This window comes from Crocuta crocuta, unplaced genomic scaffold (assembly GCF_008692635.1).
Source record: "Crocuta crocuta isolate KB4526 unplaced genomic scaffold, BGI_CrCroc_1.0 scaffold70, whole genome shotgun sequence".
Classification (NCBI taxonomy): domain Eukaryota; kingdom Metazoa; phylum Chordata; class Mammalia; order Carnivora; family Hyaenidae; genus Crocuta; species Crocuta crocuta.
Genome location: NW_027528417.1, coordinates 14,733,288 through 14,749,848, shown reverse-complemented (window position 1 = coordinate 14,749,848; position 16,561 = coordinate 14,733,288). Strand labels below are relative to the sequence as shown.

At 47.2% G+C, this 16,561-nt stretch overlaps 1 protein-coding gene across 1 annotated transcript in view; it reads right to left on the bottom strand.

The window, feature by feature from the left end:
• The window catches only part of MASP1 (MBL associated serine protease 1), a 52,746-nt gene extending 36,761 nt beyond the window's left edge, over positions 1 to 15,985 (bottom strand). Inside the window, exon 1 of the mRNA XM_077754549.1 lies at positions 15,743 to 15,985. Within this exon, the coding sequence (XP_077610675.1) occupies positions 15,743 to 15,985 (243 nt within the window). The remainder of the gene's footprint in view (positions 1 to 15,742) is intronic.
• Between the last annotated feature and the right edge of the window lie 576 nt (positions 15,986 to 16,561).

The following is a 16,561-nucleotide window of genomic DNA, read 5'->3' as shown; positions in this document are numbered from 1 at the left end:
CAGAATTTAACAGATATATTGATAGCTATCCACCAGTCCTCAGAGCAGTGCATGGAGAAGGCAGCTCAGGAGTGGTTGTTATCATTTTATAGATGAAAACTTTGAAGCCCGGATCATTTAAATGAATCAGGCCATGTCATTATCTAGCGAAGGGTGGCTTCAGACCCCCAAATGTAGCATCTGGATTTCCTAGACAATAACCTCCTGCCCCTTGAAGTCTTGAGGCAAACAAACAAACGCTGACCTACAGACCCAAAGACCTCAAGGCTCTGCTTGTCGTTGTTCCTGAGTGACATCTTGGAGCTTCTCTGACATTGTTTCTACCCAGGCTTTTGAAGAGCTTTTCAGAGTTAATTTAGGCAGATATTCAGGAAGTGTGCTGGATTATTCTGCTGTCGATTTAGTTAATCTGAGAACTATTAGAATCTCCTTTTCTGTATAGCTCCCAGATAGAGTGGGTCAAGAGAGAAGCTTGTGTGAGTTTAGAACACAATAGTCCTTACTCTCTGAAGGCTGATTTGTGATCCGCTACAGCGATGGACAGATGTAGACGTGCCCAGTGGGTTCCAACTTGCCCTCACTCTCTTCCACTCTGCATCCAGCACTTCTTTCCAACTCCTGGCTCTGATGGCCAACAGTGGCCCAGACCTACCACCAGATGCTTGCAGGTGGGTCCACAGAGGGGCTGGCTGCCCAGAGTCAACAGCTTCTCACAGACTTGTTCTCATGTGCCCCTCTTCACAGCCCCACTTTGGCTTCCTAGATGGTCTTGGATTCTCACATTCGCCTGCAGATGCCAACATCTCCATCCATGTCAGGTTTTTCAGGAGCGCTGATCAGTGATCGTGGTTCTCTAGCTCCCCAGTCCCACTTCCACTTCCCCAGCTTCTCCTCCTATAGTCTTGTGATTTCTCATGCCCAAAATGGCTCTTACATCTCACGGCTCATGGAGCAATTTCTCCCTCTGCTTTCCTCATTGAAGTCTGGCTGCTACAGGTACCAGCGTCAGACATACAGTGCTGTAACAAACAGGACCCTTGGCTTGGGTTTTGGGATTGGCTAGCAAGTGGAGGCTAGAAAGCAGTGGGCAACCGGCCACAGGAGGCTTGACAAAGACAACCTGGGTCATGTAGTGGTGAGACGATTGGCACAACCTGCCTGTGGCAATGTAGAAGGCAGAAAAGTGTACACAGCGCACTTGTGGATCTGCTAAGGACATCTCTCGACAACGGTGAAAGTGTCAGTATGTGTTTCTAGCTGTATATGGCAAGGAACTTCTGGAAGAAGTAGGTCTTCAGTGCACAAATCTTGTGGCTTGCTTTGACAAAAGCCATGTGATATGTGAAGCTGGTGTGCCACTTCCAAGGGGCCCTGTGGCTCTTTGAGGCATCAGGGGGCCTTGTAGTCTTTCCCATGTGAGACTTTTGTCCAGAGGCCTCCACATGAGGAAGCCCTGTCACGCCTACTGGAGAAAAGAAGGTGACACAGGCCAGAGATGAATTGTCCCAATTGAAGTCTCTGGACTAGTCAGCTGACCGCTATCACCAGCGGCCAGATAGGTGAATGAGGTCATCTTGGGCCTTCCAGCTTCAGTTAAGCCTCTAAATAACTAGAACTACTCAAATGACTTCAGGCAAATCCAGCAAAAGACCATGCTGTGAGCCTAGCCCAGAGTTCTGACCGTAGGATCTGACCAAGTAAAATGGATATTGTTTTAGCTACTAAGTTGTAGAGTAGTTTGTTGCACAGGAATAGATATGGGGGGTAGGAAGCAATTTGGCACAAAGGGAAAGAGTGACAATTATGAACTGATACTTGAAGAATTACAACCTCATGGGTTCTTGGGGTCTTGAAAACTACTTGGCCTCACTTCTTATCTCCCTACACACCCTTATCAAAAATTCATGCCACTTTTTTGAGACCAGTTGCAAAGATGAGAAAGTCACTGCCTTCCAAGACAGATCAGGCTGTTTGGATTCTCCTTGACAGGAACTTCTCGCTTGGCCTCCTATCTGGGAATAAAACTTAGGGGAAGATATCCTAAGTGTGGCAAAAACTTTTGTGAACAAAGATGTTTATAGCAGTCATGTATATTAATAGAAAACTTAAAAAAATATAAATATCCAATTCTAGGGGAAACAGTTAAATGAGCCTTAACTTAGTAAATATTAGACATTAGTTATCACATTAATGGAGAATTTGCAATGATCTGGAAACTTTCTTAGTAGGTTATATTAAGCATATTAAATACACACATGGTACAATTACAACAATGCATATGTTGAAGATACGCATTGAAAATAAAAAGGAGAAGGAATTAGAGCAGCCTGTTAAGAATGGCTAGTTAAGGGGCGCCTGGGTGGCTTAGTCGGTTAAGCGTCCGACTTTCACTTAGGTCATGATCTCGCGGTTCGTGGGTTCGAGCCCCGCGTCAGGCTCTGTGCTGACTGCCAGCTCAGAGCCTGGAGCCTGTTTCAGTCTGTGACTCCCTCTCTCTCTGACCCTCCCCTGCTCACGCTCTCTCTCTCTCTCTCTCTCCTAGAAAGAAAAAAGAAAAAAAAAAAGAATGGCTAGTTGAACTACAGGTAATTTTTCTTTTTTCTCTGTTTCTATATTTTAAAAGTATTTTAAAAAGAAACCTGGGCCCAAAGCTATTTCCTTCTCATTTCTGCTGGTGGCATAAAATTGGTTTAGGTCAACAAACAGGGGAAAAACAAGAGGGACAACTAACCCAGCCTGGAAGCTCAGGGTTGGTTTGCAATCCCTCCATCTCTCATAACCACCTGAGTCTCTGGTATGGTGATTCCTCATCACTCTGTCACCTCCTAACCTTTTCTTCTAGCACTTGGGTCCCAACAGAGCTGAAAAAGAGATAAGGATCTTTGCTTTAATTCCACACAAATAATATGGTAAGAAATAGAACTCTGATAAACTAATCAAGAAACTCAGAATAACTAAAATTCACATAGGACAGTGCATGCCAAGGAAGGTCTCTCTTTGGAAAATGATTTTTGTAACCATGAAGTCCAAGGGGGAGTCAGTGGATGGCATGCAAGTGGATGGAGGAGGGGAGACAGAAGAGCTCTTTGGTGTGGAGTTCATGAAGGCTGGGGGAAGAAATAGAAGGGAGAAAGAGAGAGACAGATTGAGAGAGAGAAAGCGAGGTGGGGGAGGGAGTGGGCATGCAAGACTGCAGTAAAAACATCTCTGCTTTGGTTTGGTTTCTTAAGAAAGTGAATTGAATTGTGAATTGTTTTGAAGTTTTAAATTTCTCTGTATATATATGTTTATTAGTTTGAGAGAGAGAGAGAGAGAGAGAGAGAGAGAAAGTGAGAGCTGGAAGAAGGGAGGGTAAGAGAGAAGGAGACAGAAACCCAGCAGGTTCTGCACTGTCAGTGCAAAGCTGGATGTGGGGCTTGATCCCATGAACAATGAGATTATGACCTGAGCCGAATTGAGCTTAGCTCAATTGGACGCTTAGCCAATTGAGCCACCCAGATGCCACCAAACTTTTTTTTTTAATGCAATTGCTTTCTGACACTGGATCATGTGGGACCTCACCTTTATGTGAGTTGTACATGAGTCTTCACCAGTTACTAAATGCTGGGAAAATAATTTAAACTCTCTGTGTTGTAGGTGAATTGTGTCCTGCCCATAAGATATATTCAAGTCTCAACCCTTGGATTTTATTTGACCTTATCTGGAAGTGGGTCTTTGCAGATGTAATCAAGGTAAGATGACATCATACTGGCTTAGGGTCGACCCTTAATTCAAAGACTGGTATCTTTATAAGAGCGACATTCATTCACAGAGACACACATAGAGCCAAGTATGAAGGCAGAGGCTGAGATTGAAGACATGCTGCCACACGCCTGGGAATGCTAGGAATTGCAAACAACCATCAAAAAGCTAGAAAGGGCAAGGAAGGATTCTTCCCAAAAGCCGTCAGAGGAAGCATGCCTTGCTAACACCTTGATTTCAGGCTTGAAGCTCCCAGAGCTGTGAGACAATACATTCCTGTTATAAGCCACCTAGTCTGGCAGCCCTGGGAAACGGATACATTGTGTATACAGGTTTCCTCATCTGTGAAATGGTGACAGCAATAGTGTTAATGTCACAGAACTGTTGTGAACCTGACCTGAGTTGATACGTGTAAAACACCTAGAGGGATATCTGGAATCTAGTCAGTGCTCAGTGCATCAGTGAGAAGAACAAGATTGCTGAGACCTGGTCATCCAAGACGCCCCTCTTCTGCATCCCCTGCTAGGTGGGCATGGGTAATTTCACTGCTTGAAGAAGAGGAAGAGGCTGGAACTGTCCCTGGATCCCCTCTGGTGTCCAGGTTCCACACCTTCATTCCTGATTTCACTGAAGCCATCAGCACAGACTTCGTTTCTTGTGAGGACCCCAGGGCCCAGGCCGATGGAGCGGGAGGGGAGCCTTGAGACCCCTCATAGCTTGGCCACTTCATTTGGCAGATGGCATCTGTCTTAAGTTCCTTTGGCCCTCTGCATTCAAGGCTCCTCCTGGCAATCCCGGGAGGTGAGTGAGAGACAGAGGATATTATACTGATTTCACAGAGGAATGTGAGGGATCTCTAAAAGCTTCCATCCCACAAGGGAATATAAGTCTAGGAATCTCCTCACTTCCCTGTGTTTCAAGGGATTGCTTGGGGGAAAGGGAGGGGGAAAAATAGTTACAGAGAGGGAGGGAGGCAAACCATAAGAGACTCTCAAATACAGAGAACAAACTGAGGGTTGATGGGGTGGTGGGGGAGAGGGAAAATGGACCTTGAGGAGGACACTTGTTGGGACGAGCCCTGGGTGTTGTATGTAAGCGATGAACCATGGGAATCTACCCCCAAAACCAAGAGCATGCTTTACACACTGTATGTTAGCCAATTGGACAATAAATTATATTAAAAACAAAACAAAACAAAACAAAAAACAAAGGATTGTCTAGATGTGTGTGTGAATTTAGGTCAGCCATTCACTTGCAGCCCTGGGCTAGGACTTCTGACTCTCAAGAGAGTGCTCTGTGCCCCTGAAGTCATTCTCTTAGTAAGCCTATTGCCTCCAGGGACTGGGCCAGGGCTCAACAGCCCAATCTTCTACTTTACACACTTGCCCGGATTTCAGTTAAAGACCATGAGAAAGAGCAAATTACAGGTACTGGATTCCAGACAAGAGCCTGGGACTAGGGGAAAAAAGGAGGTGTGTGTCCGCATGAGTGCGTTTTGTGTATTGCTTTCTGGAAGCTCTTGAAAGCCATGGAAGTAAAATAGCACAGCTGGTGGGTATAATACTCAAGTTGGCTTCATCCGAGAGGGGCTGGAGGTTGATGCTTGGGTTTCAGCCAAGATATTTGGCTGTAAAGTAATAATAATAATAATAATAATAATAATAATAGCACTACTAGTAGTCATTTCCCTCCTCTGTGTGGAACTTTCCAGCTGACAGGTATTTTCACCTTCTTTATTATATTTGCTTCTGATATCTGTCCTGCAACAAATGCCAGGCAGACATTGTGATTCTGATCCCAGAGAGGTGACATGGGTCCCCAAGGGAAGTAGCAGACCTGAGACAAAATCCTGACGTCCTGACTTCTAGCCTGGGTCCAGTAACTGGAATCAGAGAGCCCCAGAAGGTCAGAGATAGAAAGGCTCTGAAAGCCTACCAAGTTCATCTCTTGTCTTTCTTAGATGGGGAAAGTGAGGCTCAGAGAGGTGAAGTAACCTGTTCAAAACCACATGGCCTGATAATGGAAGATGTGTGTCCAATTGTCATAGTATGATATTCTTACTTATGTGTTCATCACAGTAAAAAGCTCCTAAAAGAGCCGGGTGAGCCCCTAAGAAGGTATTGTATCCGTGCAAATGCCAGACACCATTAACAGTGTGGGGGCCTGAGCCAGAGCTGGCGGGTCCTCGGAGTCCAAGTCTCCCACTGCTCCCAGGATGGATTGCCCTTTTGCAAGAGGGGCTCTGGACAGAAAAGGGGATGGTCTCCAGGCAGCAGGAGCATGGGGAGAAAAAGAGGGCTGGCAGGGAGGGGTCTCCAAGGGCCTGGGAAGCGGGGCGTCCCGCAGGTGGGAAACTGGCAATGCCCACTGTCCCAGGGGGAGCAGGGCCCAGAGGGGTAGGCGGGAGAGTCTGGGAACTGGGGCCGGGCAGGAGGGCCAGGAAGGATTCACTCTCTCCGGCTTGTGAAAGACTCCCCACCCCTTGCCTTCTGGAACTTCAGAGCCAGGCTCATTCACATNGTGTCTGGAGCCGGAAAAACAGTCCAAGGGCAAGAAAGCACAGCGGCGTGTTCCGCAGCGGAGGCAGCCTGGCTCAAGGCACGGCACAGTCAGGCCGGGAGGTGAGCAGGGGTTAGGTGCGGAGGGCAGTGCAGGGGCCCGCCACGGGAATGTGCGAGCCGGCAAGTTCCTCTGCTCCTGCCCAGGACCCTGTCGAGCCTCAGCCCAAAAGAACGTCCTCCGATCTTCAGGGGGAAGCTCCTACAGATCGCTGGAACAGGACCAAGGGACCTGGGTCCTGATTGCCACTCTGCCACCCGCGCCGTGTGTCACTCTAACCTGCCCAGGCCGCAGTGTGGCGGAGCCGGCTGCCACCCGTTTATAAGCGCCAGCTTTTCAAAGGTTTTGCCACCCCTTGTTAAACACCGCCATCATGAAAGCCTGGGGTTCATCAAGGTACAGTTAATTCAGTTATATTCAAGAGAAATTGTACAAAAACTCATCACCTCCTATTTTCAGCATTTAACTACTATCTGTGCCCTCGAGGTGAGGAGCGGGTAACACACCTGAATGGTGAGTGGTGTGGGAATACTGAGCGGCTCTTCTCCCCGCCCTCCCCGCCTTCCCCCAGTCCACAGCCACTTGCTAGTCATTTCTAAGCACATTGCTGTCATCAGGCCTCCGCGTCCACAAACATCTAAGGTGGGGACAGTATATTAATACTGTCCTCTAGGAGGCGAGAGGTCACGAAGCATTGGCACGGAAGCGGCTTGTGAAGTCTGTCATTGCTGTCGGCACCGTGCAGGGACCTTCCTTCCCAGCCGCCTGGTGACCTGGCCACCCTTCCAAGCTCCCTACTTGCCCCTGTCTGTCTCCATTCCTCATTCTGTTACTTCCTGCTCCAGTCACACTGCTTTCCTTGCTGTTCTTCAGACACACCAGCCACCTGCTCACCTCAGGGTCTGCGCACTGGCTGTCCCCTCTGTTTAGAAAGCTTTCCCCCAGCAAGCCGCGTGGCTAACGTTCTCAGCTTCTTCAAGTCTTTGCTCAAATGCCACCCTGTCAGCGAGGACTGCCGTGATCAACATGTTTACTTATTTTTATTTTTTATTTTTTAAAAAAATGTTTAGTTATTTACTTTTGAGAGGAAGGGAGAGAGAGAGAGAGAGAGAGAGAGCAAATGAGTAGGGGAGGGGCAGAGAGAGAGGGAGACAGAGGATCCCCAGCAGGCCGTGCACTGTGAACCCGATGCGGGGCCCAAACTCACGAACCCTGAGATAGTGACCTGAAGCGAAATCAAGAGTCAGACATTTAACCGACTGAGCCCCCCAGACGCCTCCTGATCAACATGCTTACATCGCAACCCTCACCCTGCCTCACCTGATCCCTCTTTATCCTTCCCTATTGCATTTCTTTGCCTGTCACCTTACTATGCACCGTATAATGTATCTATGGATTTTGTTTAGTGTGTATTAGCTGTTTCCCCCAGTGCAATATGCGCACCCTGCCGGCAGGGATTTCAGTATGTTTTAATTCTTGCCATACCCCGAGCTCTAGTAACCAGTAAGCATTCAATAATATTTACCGAAACAATGAATACCTTCCATGCCCTACCTTTCCCCTCTATGAGCACACCGAAGCAGATTCAAGCTCTGCTCTTTACCAGTTGGATAGGAGAGCAGCCTGCGTACGCACAGGCATACAGATTCGTGCACCAGGTGCCCCGGCACCCCAGAGCACCCCCACTTCCCACTCATCTCAGCTTGCCTGTGTGCTCCACCCCAGCACTGGGACCTTCCTTCTGTCTTCCATCCCCCAGAGCCTGTGCTGTTGGCACTTCCTGCATAAAATGAGAGTTTGTCACACTTTTCTGAAGCTCATCTCCGCTTTCTGACTTCTGTGTCCCCAGCGTTGGAACCTGCTATCTCAGGAGTGGAGGAATTCCCCGAGGGACTACCACTGACATTCATGAGAAACATCCCTCCTTTTCTCGTTTCCTTCGGGGCCGCGGCCGCCTGTCCACTCCCAGAGAATTAGCAGAGCCGCTGCGGTAGCTGGGGTCAGCCACAGCCTGAAGGTCGAGGGCATGTTCTGAGTAAACACAGAGCACTGCACAGAAATTAGGAGCCCGGGGGTCAGGGGATTCAGGCTTGGAGCAGGGCCATGGGAGGGACTTATCTCGCAATTCCACAGCAGGATGCAGACTGACCCTATGAGGCCTGGGGAAGGGAGCACTGGACTGAGAGCTATAGGCCGTCAGAACTGGGAGGGCTTGGGTACGCCTGCAAGTCTGCTTCCCTCACTGGGCAGATGGGGAAACTGAGGCCCAGAGCAGGGAGCTCACTTGTCCAGCATCTCAGTGGGAGTCAGGGGCTGACTTTTAGACCAGGCCCCTTTTCTTAGGCTCACTAATGGGACGCCCATGCCTTTTCCTGCTCTGCCCGAGACTGTGCTCGCTGCTGGAAACAAACCTAGACATGCGCCCTGAAGTTCAGTGCTGGCGGTCTAGTGGAACGACCCGGAGTTCACTGTTAGGGCTTGTGTACCACAAACAGATAAATCAAGCACTCATCCCTCACAGCTCAGTCTCCATTTCCTGAGATTTTTGTAAAATAGATGTCATCTCAAAGTAAGGATAAAAGAGAAAGTTCTTTAGCAAATTCTAGACAACACAAGGACCCTGAAGGTCCTTCTATTTTAGTAAATTACCCTGACAGGCAGTGTTGCCTTAGGAGTAACACATGGCCAGGAAATACACCAAGGTCTCTTCTAAGACAAAACCTGTCCTAACAGAGAAGGACTAAATGGAGCGACAAAATTATGACTTGGGGGTAAGCAGCCTGGGAGCTGGGAACTGGCTTGCTATAAAGACTGGACAAACCCACTCGGGTTCTGTGTGCTGTTTCTTTTTCTGTACATTAGGTGTAATAATTCCTGCTCTTCCCCCCAGAATCAAATGCGGCAACAAATTAGAAACTGCCACAAGTGTGTGTGACTAAAAGAAAAACCCACAGGAGAAATGACCTCTCACATCTGATCGGTCCTTTCAAAATACTGTTCCATAAATTGCCTGACGAAACCGAGTGGCATGAGCAAGGTCATGGGCAGCCCGTTAGCGGCACGGTGAGAGTAGGTGAGAATCGCGATGTTCATGGGGATGAACATCAGTGATACCAGCAGGCACTTTATCATGCACGCTATTGCCATCATTACCACTATACTAGTATTACTGAGTGAATTACTTACATGTTGGACATAATATCATTTTTAAAAATTTGCCTCGTTTGGCATTTACAATAAGCCCATGAGATAGGCATTATATCACCCCCCATTTTACAGTAAGAGGTGGGTGGAGGCAGGACCTAGCCCACATCTGACGGACTCTAAAGCCTGATCTCGGAACCACTGAGCACGCTTGCCTCTTGCAGTATGAGTTCCACTTACAGCCATCATTTCATTGAAACCCTCCCACAAGCTTCCAGGAAAGTACTCTGTCATGACACACTTCTTTTTTGTTATTGTACTAATGATAAAACCGGGAGATCGAGAAGCTTAGGCAGTTGTGCTGTGAATTCCTATTTACCCTCAACACTAATCGCAAACTTTGCCAGCCTTTCCTGAACACCGAGAAGTGACTGCTCCCCGACTTGTATACTGCCTCACACCCTTTGTGTTACTTTGCACGGCTTTGCTAGATTAAGTAGATATTTGTCTCATGACACACTATGAAATTACAAATTCCTTGAGGGCAGATACTGTCTCACTCATCTCTGTGCACCTTGTCTTTGGTACGGTGTCCAGCTTACAGTAGGATTTCAGTGGGATTCTTGGACTTTATTCTGTAGACCATGGGGAGGCTCTGAAGGATTGGAGAGGGTCACCATCAAAGCGATGTTTTAAGAAGATGTCTCCAGACACACACAGAGGGTGGACTGGATGGGGAAAAACTGACAGCTGGTAGACGTTTAGGAAGCAACTGCAGGGGTGCCGGGGTGGCTCAGCCGGTTAAGCGTCTGACTTCAGCTCAGGTCACGATCTCATGGTTCATGGGTTCGGGCCCCGCGTCGGGCTCTGTGCTGACAGCTCAGAGCCTGGAGCCTGTTTCAGACTCTGTGTCTCCCTCTCTCTCACTGATCCTCCCCTGCTCACGCTGTCTCTCTCTGTCTCAGAAATAAATAAAACATTAAAAAAAAAAAAAACAGCAACTGCAATAGAGAGGTGAGAGGAATGAGAATTGGAACGGAGGTGCTAACAGTGGGAAGAATGGAGGAAAGACTGAGTGCATCAAGGACAGAGGGTTAACAGGAGAGCCGTGGTGTCACGTCACAGAAGCATCTGACAGATGCCAATTGAGCTATATGTACTCAATGAGAAAAAGAGAGAATAGAAACCAAATGTAGGTTGTTATTGTCTGTTTTTCCAGTGAACAGATGTCGTGAAGTGAACTTGAAGATAGGGTGTGTGACTCTGGTGTTCCCTTGGGGGTTCTGGTTTCTCAGGACCTCTTTCAGTGACTACGGCTCCAGGGTCCCTTTCTAGGCACAAGTCACCACTTCATTTGATGCCCAACCAAAGGAACTAATTTGTTGTATGCCTGGGAAAAAAGGGCTCTTCTGTGCTCTATTATACTGTAGAGACTGAACAGGTTTGACTAGAGCCAATGTTTGCCTTCACAATACTTATTTACATTTACATTATGTTAAAAACCTAAGCACCCACAAGGTGGGACTTCACTGTCATTTACATTTTTTTTTTTTTAAAGAAGAAAAGACTGAGGGTCTTGAGATATAAATTCTGGTCCCAGCGTGGCCCTGGCCAATGAATGGGCCTTCTCTGGGTTTTGGTCATGCTCCTCTGGTCATGGAGTTGAACCATGATTCCTGAGGTCTTAGATGCATAGAATATCAGGGCTGAGGTGGCTTTGGACACCATCTGTTTCAGTTCCTTATGTTTGAGAGAGGAGGAAGGAGAGTCCCCTCTAGAAATGTTCACTAGCTCAATGTTAGTGAGTAGAGAATGACCCCAAGAGTCGCACCCTTCTGACTCTACTGCAGCCAGCGACCGTGCTGTGCCCCGCGCCTGCAGTGCTAACCAGCTGTGACTCATATGCCTCATCTGTGCGCCGCAGGAATCCACACATTGCAGCCACATTCCAAGGAAGCAGATGCTGTCGTGCAGATGTGCACACGCCTCGAAGACCCAGGACTGCGGGAACTCAGGCTGGAGAGGAATTTTCATAAAATGAGAGCATCCGGACCACAGCCTTGGGGTCCTGCTCTTCTTCAAGCCACTGAAGTATGGAGTCAACACTCCCATTACTGTCATCCGATGGGCCTGGGCAGGAAGGGCAGTCTGTCTGGAAGCTTAGGCTGGGCCAAAGAGTCCCTGTGCGCCGGCGGGTGCTTTAAATCTACTCCCAGGCCTGCCAGGGGAATTCAATCACGGAGTGAAAAAGCCTCAGAATAGGGGATAATATCCCGTCAAATGGAAATCAGTGATATTTAAAGTTGCTTGGGAAAGGACAGTGGCGGCATGGTGTGTTTACAAGTTTTCTCTAAATGACATCCCCAGCGGACAGTAGGCTCTCATTGGAATGCTTATGGCCACGGAACTTGGAGAAGTGGATGTTGTAACATGTTATTACCATTTTCTGGCATTATCCTAACTAGGATAATGAGGGTTTGGTGGGGTCATCTGGAAAGTTCTGGCGAGGAGCATTAGGGTTGGAGTCCAGGAATTTAAGGGACTTTAGGGATCATCTCATGTGACCCCATCATGGAACAGATGAGAAAACAGAATTTTGGAGAGGAGTGTTGACTTACCCAAGAGGGATATGGCTACTCCTGCTTTATTCGGAAGCAAGGGAAGGAGCTTCCCTCTCATTCATAGCCGGGAAAGGCACCTCTTCTAGGGGGCAGAGGGAGGGGGGCAGTTAGAAAAAGTAAATGGATTTCAACTGTATGTGAAAGATTTCTGGGTTTGAAAGTTCAGAGGCCAGAGTCCTAGCCTGTGGCTGAATTCTGAGCTCCCAGGCCCCTCTTCTGTCTGGTGGGGACTAACACAGTATTCAAGCTATAAATCTTGACCTTCAGGGTGACCCAGGGGGATGAGTGAACTGAGCGAACTTTAGAACCACCTTCTACCCACCAGCCACTCTTCTGTTTTCTACATCGGGCCTACCAGAAGATTTGTTAGAAGAACACTTCCACGGGGAGGAAACATTCGAAAAACAATAATACCAACAACAATGGGGGATTAGAGGAGTCTCCTGAGGGCCGTGGCAACTTGACATTCTGGGAGTTCATGACTCCAGAGAGGAACTCCGCCAGGTGGCTGTGGGCAGGGGCATAGAGCCTGTTGCTACATCAGCACGATGGGTGCAATGTCCTGCTAGGGGAGGCCTGCTCAGATCCCCTGGCCTGTGGAACCTCTGTAGGGAGGCGAATGCCGATGCCCAGGATGGCATCCCGGGAGGCAGTCAGCACAAGCAGAGAGATACATCTCGCCCTCCCTGCCCACTATGTTAATCCCTTTTCAAATTGGGAAAAGGTGTCTGAACCGCGGACGCAAGGAATGTGGGGCACTTCAGGTAGCAGACTGCTTCTTTGCTATGCCTATAGGTCACAATCTTATTTTGGAGCAGAGAGAGTACTATAAGATTTCTTTCATTCGGAAGTTAGTGGCAGACTGGGGACTAAACCAGGCATTTCTTGGATCCCAGGCAAGCATCCAGGACCATCCTGCCCTCCCAGAGGACCTACCTCCATCTGCCTGGCCTTTCATGAAGGTGTCTCACTGTCCCCGATAGAAACTATCAATCAGTTTCCCAAGTATTCTCCAGCTAGAAAGGCCAAGCTTTGGGTAGAGTACTCTAGGGTCCTTAATTCAGTGTCAGAAGAGGTCTTCGGGTTCTATTGTTGGACTGGAAAAGTGCCCTGTCGTTTTGTTCCCATTACAAAATGCAGCTGATGTCAGCTCCTTCATCTGCCTTGCCAGGAGACTCCATGTATTTGGGACAAAGGAATGAGTTAAATCTTCTGCTGTGTGTTTATTATCTCCATAAAGGAGTCCTAACAAGGTCAAGCTTGGCATCTGTCTGAACAAGAGGAAAACTTGTGAGAAATGATTGCTCAGTGTATATGAATTGAGAGTCAATTCTCCAGGTGGAGGAAGGGGGTGGGTAATGAAAGTAAGTCATTGTTAGAGCTAAAGGAAAAAAATTCTGTAATTTCCACCATCTTAAGGCCTCAGCTACTAGCAAAGGCAAGTTTTTCCCCATCACTGGAAACAAATATCTAGAGGGTTGACATGTTTGAAAATAAGAAGAAAGCAGTTAGGAAGTTCACATCTATCCTTGTTTAAATCCATGGACCTTACTGCTGTATTAAGCCGATGTTTGGTCATTTTCCTTCTGGTTAAGACCACTTCCTAATCCAAATATTTGAGAATGCCATGGTTTTATGACTGGCATTAGTTGGGGGCATGGACTGGAGGAGTCTACTAGCCTAATGTTCCCGACCCATCACGCATCTTCTCCTGGAGCCTATCTCTGGCAGAGACTAGATTATATCCTGGAAGACATAACTCATGTATTTGTCAGAAATTTTAATTGAGGGTGATGAACACTTCAAGTCCGGCTCAATACAGCTAGCTGGATCACCGTGACTCTGAGAAGTTGGCTTCATTTTTAATGAATTTAGGGAAACTATATGTCAGTCGAGATTGCCAACCCACATCATCTCCTAGAGCAACCAGACCTACCTCTTCTCATTCTAGATCTGTCAATCTTTTATCGTCATTATGCTTTTCCATCTTACGCAATGGCTACTTTTCTAGGCTCATGTCTCTCTGAGGGACCAGATCTTTTGTATCTTTAAATTCTCATAGTCCCTAGCATAAGACATTCACAGAGGGGCAGCATTGCAATGAGTGGTGGTTCTCAACTAGGAGATTCCACCCCGCCGGGGATATAGGCAACTTCTAGAGATGTTTTGGGTTGTCACAGCTGGAGGGGAAGTGCTATTGGCATCTAGTAAGTAGAAACCAGGAATGCTGCTTAAAACATCCTATAATTCACAAAACAGCTTTCCTCAGCAAACAATGATCTGGCTCAAAATAGCCAGAGTGCTGAAGCAAAGACACTCTGTCATAGATCACCAATTTGGGAAAGTTTTTAGTCTTAGAAGCCTTGCCATAAATGAGATATTTGATGGAGACCCAACATATAAAATAAGCAATGCACAGCATTTAAAACAAATTTGAACAGGGTTGGGGGGGGTCATAGTCCCACTTGCCAGCCTCCCCTACCCCCACAGTGGTCTTATAAACTTGTGCGGCCCAGTGAAGAGTGACTTGAGAGCCGTTTATTTGGTGTAGCCAAAACACCATGGAATTGAAAGTCACAAGGCATGGGTTTATAAATTGACCCACCACTTACTAGCTGTAGCTTCACCTTCTTGGGTTTGTTTCTTTGCCTGTGAAGTACCTGTCTTATGGGATTGTTTTAAAGATTGACTGAGATTACAAGTATCAACGTACATTGTAAACTCGCTACTTTGCTGTTGTCAAACATTCTGGCTAATACAAGGTTAACTTTTGTTGAATTCCTGGCTGTAGTATGACTACAATCATACTAACAATATACAAAATCTACTCGAGAGTGATTTGGTGAGAACTTCTCCAGAAAGCCAGAGAGAGCTTAGCAAGTAGATTAGTAGGTCTCCACATCTTTTTGAACCAGATATAACCTTAATAAACTTGATCTCCCAGAAGTAATCCAACCTTTCTCAGTCCTATTATTAGGGAACAGCTTCCCATCCATGACATTGCTTGTGGGTTCTCTGTAAATCTCAGGCAATATCGCTTTGATGCTGTAATCATTTCCTGCTCCTCTTCTACCTGATTTTTACATGCGCTTCTGATGGTGACCCCACAACCTTGCCCACACCTTTCACAGAGGAAATACAAACTCCTCAGCATCACATTCAAGACCCTTCAGAATCTCACCCCACTCCAACCTTCTGACCTTACCTCCCACTGTCTACTACTGCATACCCAAAGTTCGCAAATACCTGATCATTACTTAGGGAGGTAGGCAAAGCTTTCAAATGCCTCAGTTTGGGACATGATTATGGTTCTGTGTCAGTCTGGTTATGCTTACTCTGGGGTCTCTGCCCTTTGCTCATTGCTCATAAAGGGGACCTTGGAGCAGAGGTTAGTGGAAACAATAAGGATTTTGAGAACAGAAAGAAAAAAGGGGAGGTTACATTTGGCTGAGTTACACTTTGCCAGCCTCAGTTTCCCTGGTGGTCCTCTCTAAATCAACCAGGCAGCCTGCACCTAGGATACCACGCCCAACCTTCATTCATCGTGTTGTAACTTTGTGTCTCTTCCTCACTGGGCTGCTACCCAGGGAGGGTAAACACCGTGTCTAATTCTTCTCTAACTCCCAGTAGATTCTCCAGTAGAGCCTGGCTCAGTGAGGGAATATCAGGGGTCTTACCTTCACATAGTCATATTCACAAAGGTAGGAGGATTCCAAGTTGAAGTGCATGAAGTAAAGCTTGATCCGAAATCCCTCTGGGACAGTGATATTCCAAGTCACCTCTGAATCACTCGGATAGGAGTCTGGATAGCCAGGTGACTGGATCTGGCCAAACATATTGTTAAGCTCCACGGTGTGGGTGGAAGCTTTCAACGAGGAGAGGCATAGAGCGTGACAGAGGAGGAGCCACCTGAAAGACATGAATGGATCCACTTACATTCGTGGACACAGGTCCTCACCACGGCACTAAGTCAGCAGACAGGAGACCACGCTGTTGGCAGATCCTGGCTGCCAACCTGCTGTGGTTCCTCTTCCCCTCTCTGGGCTTGCTTACCCAGTCTATTCGACAGGGAGATGGTAACCCCATGATTCCTAAGGTTTCTTCTAGCTGTGCTCTTCTGCAGATTTGTTAACAGTATCCGACTCTCCTAGAAAGTCCCCTCGACAGGACTCTGACACGTATTATGTTACTGTTGAAAACGTAAGTTTCAGAATTAGGTGAATGTTGATGTCCTTTCTTCAACTCAGCCTCATTTAAGAATAATAGACTCTGGGTTCAGTTTTGCCAAAAGTAAGTAATAGTGACATGGTAATGTTGGGAGGAGACTCAGACTCGTTGCGATCTTGCAGGACCTTCAACAGATTTAACGGAATCGGTCAAGGTACACAAAGTTTTGAGTTAAGAAAGAGTAAGCAAAATGTGTTTTTTTTCCCCTCTTTGGTGAGTATTCTGAGAAAAGGATCAAAACCCTACAATTTATTTCCAGCTGTAGGAAT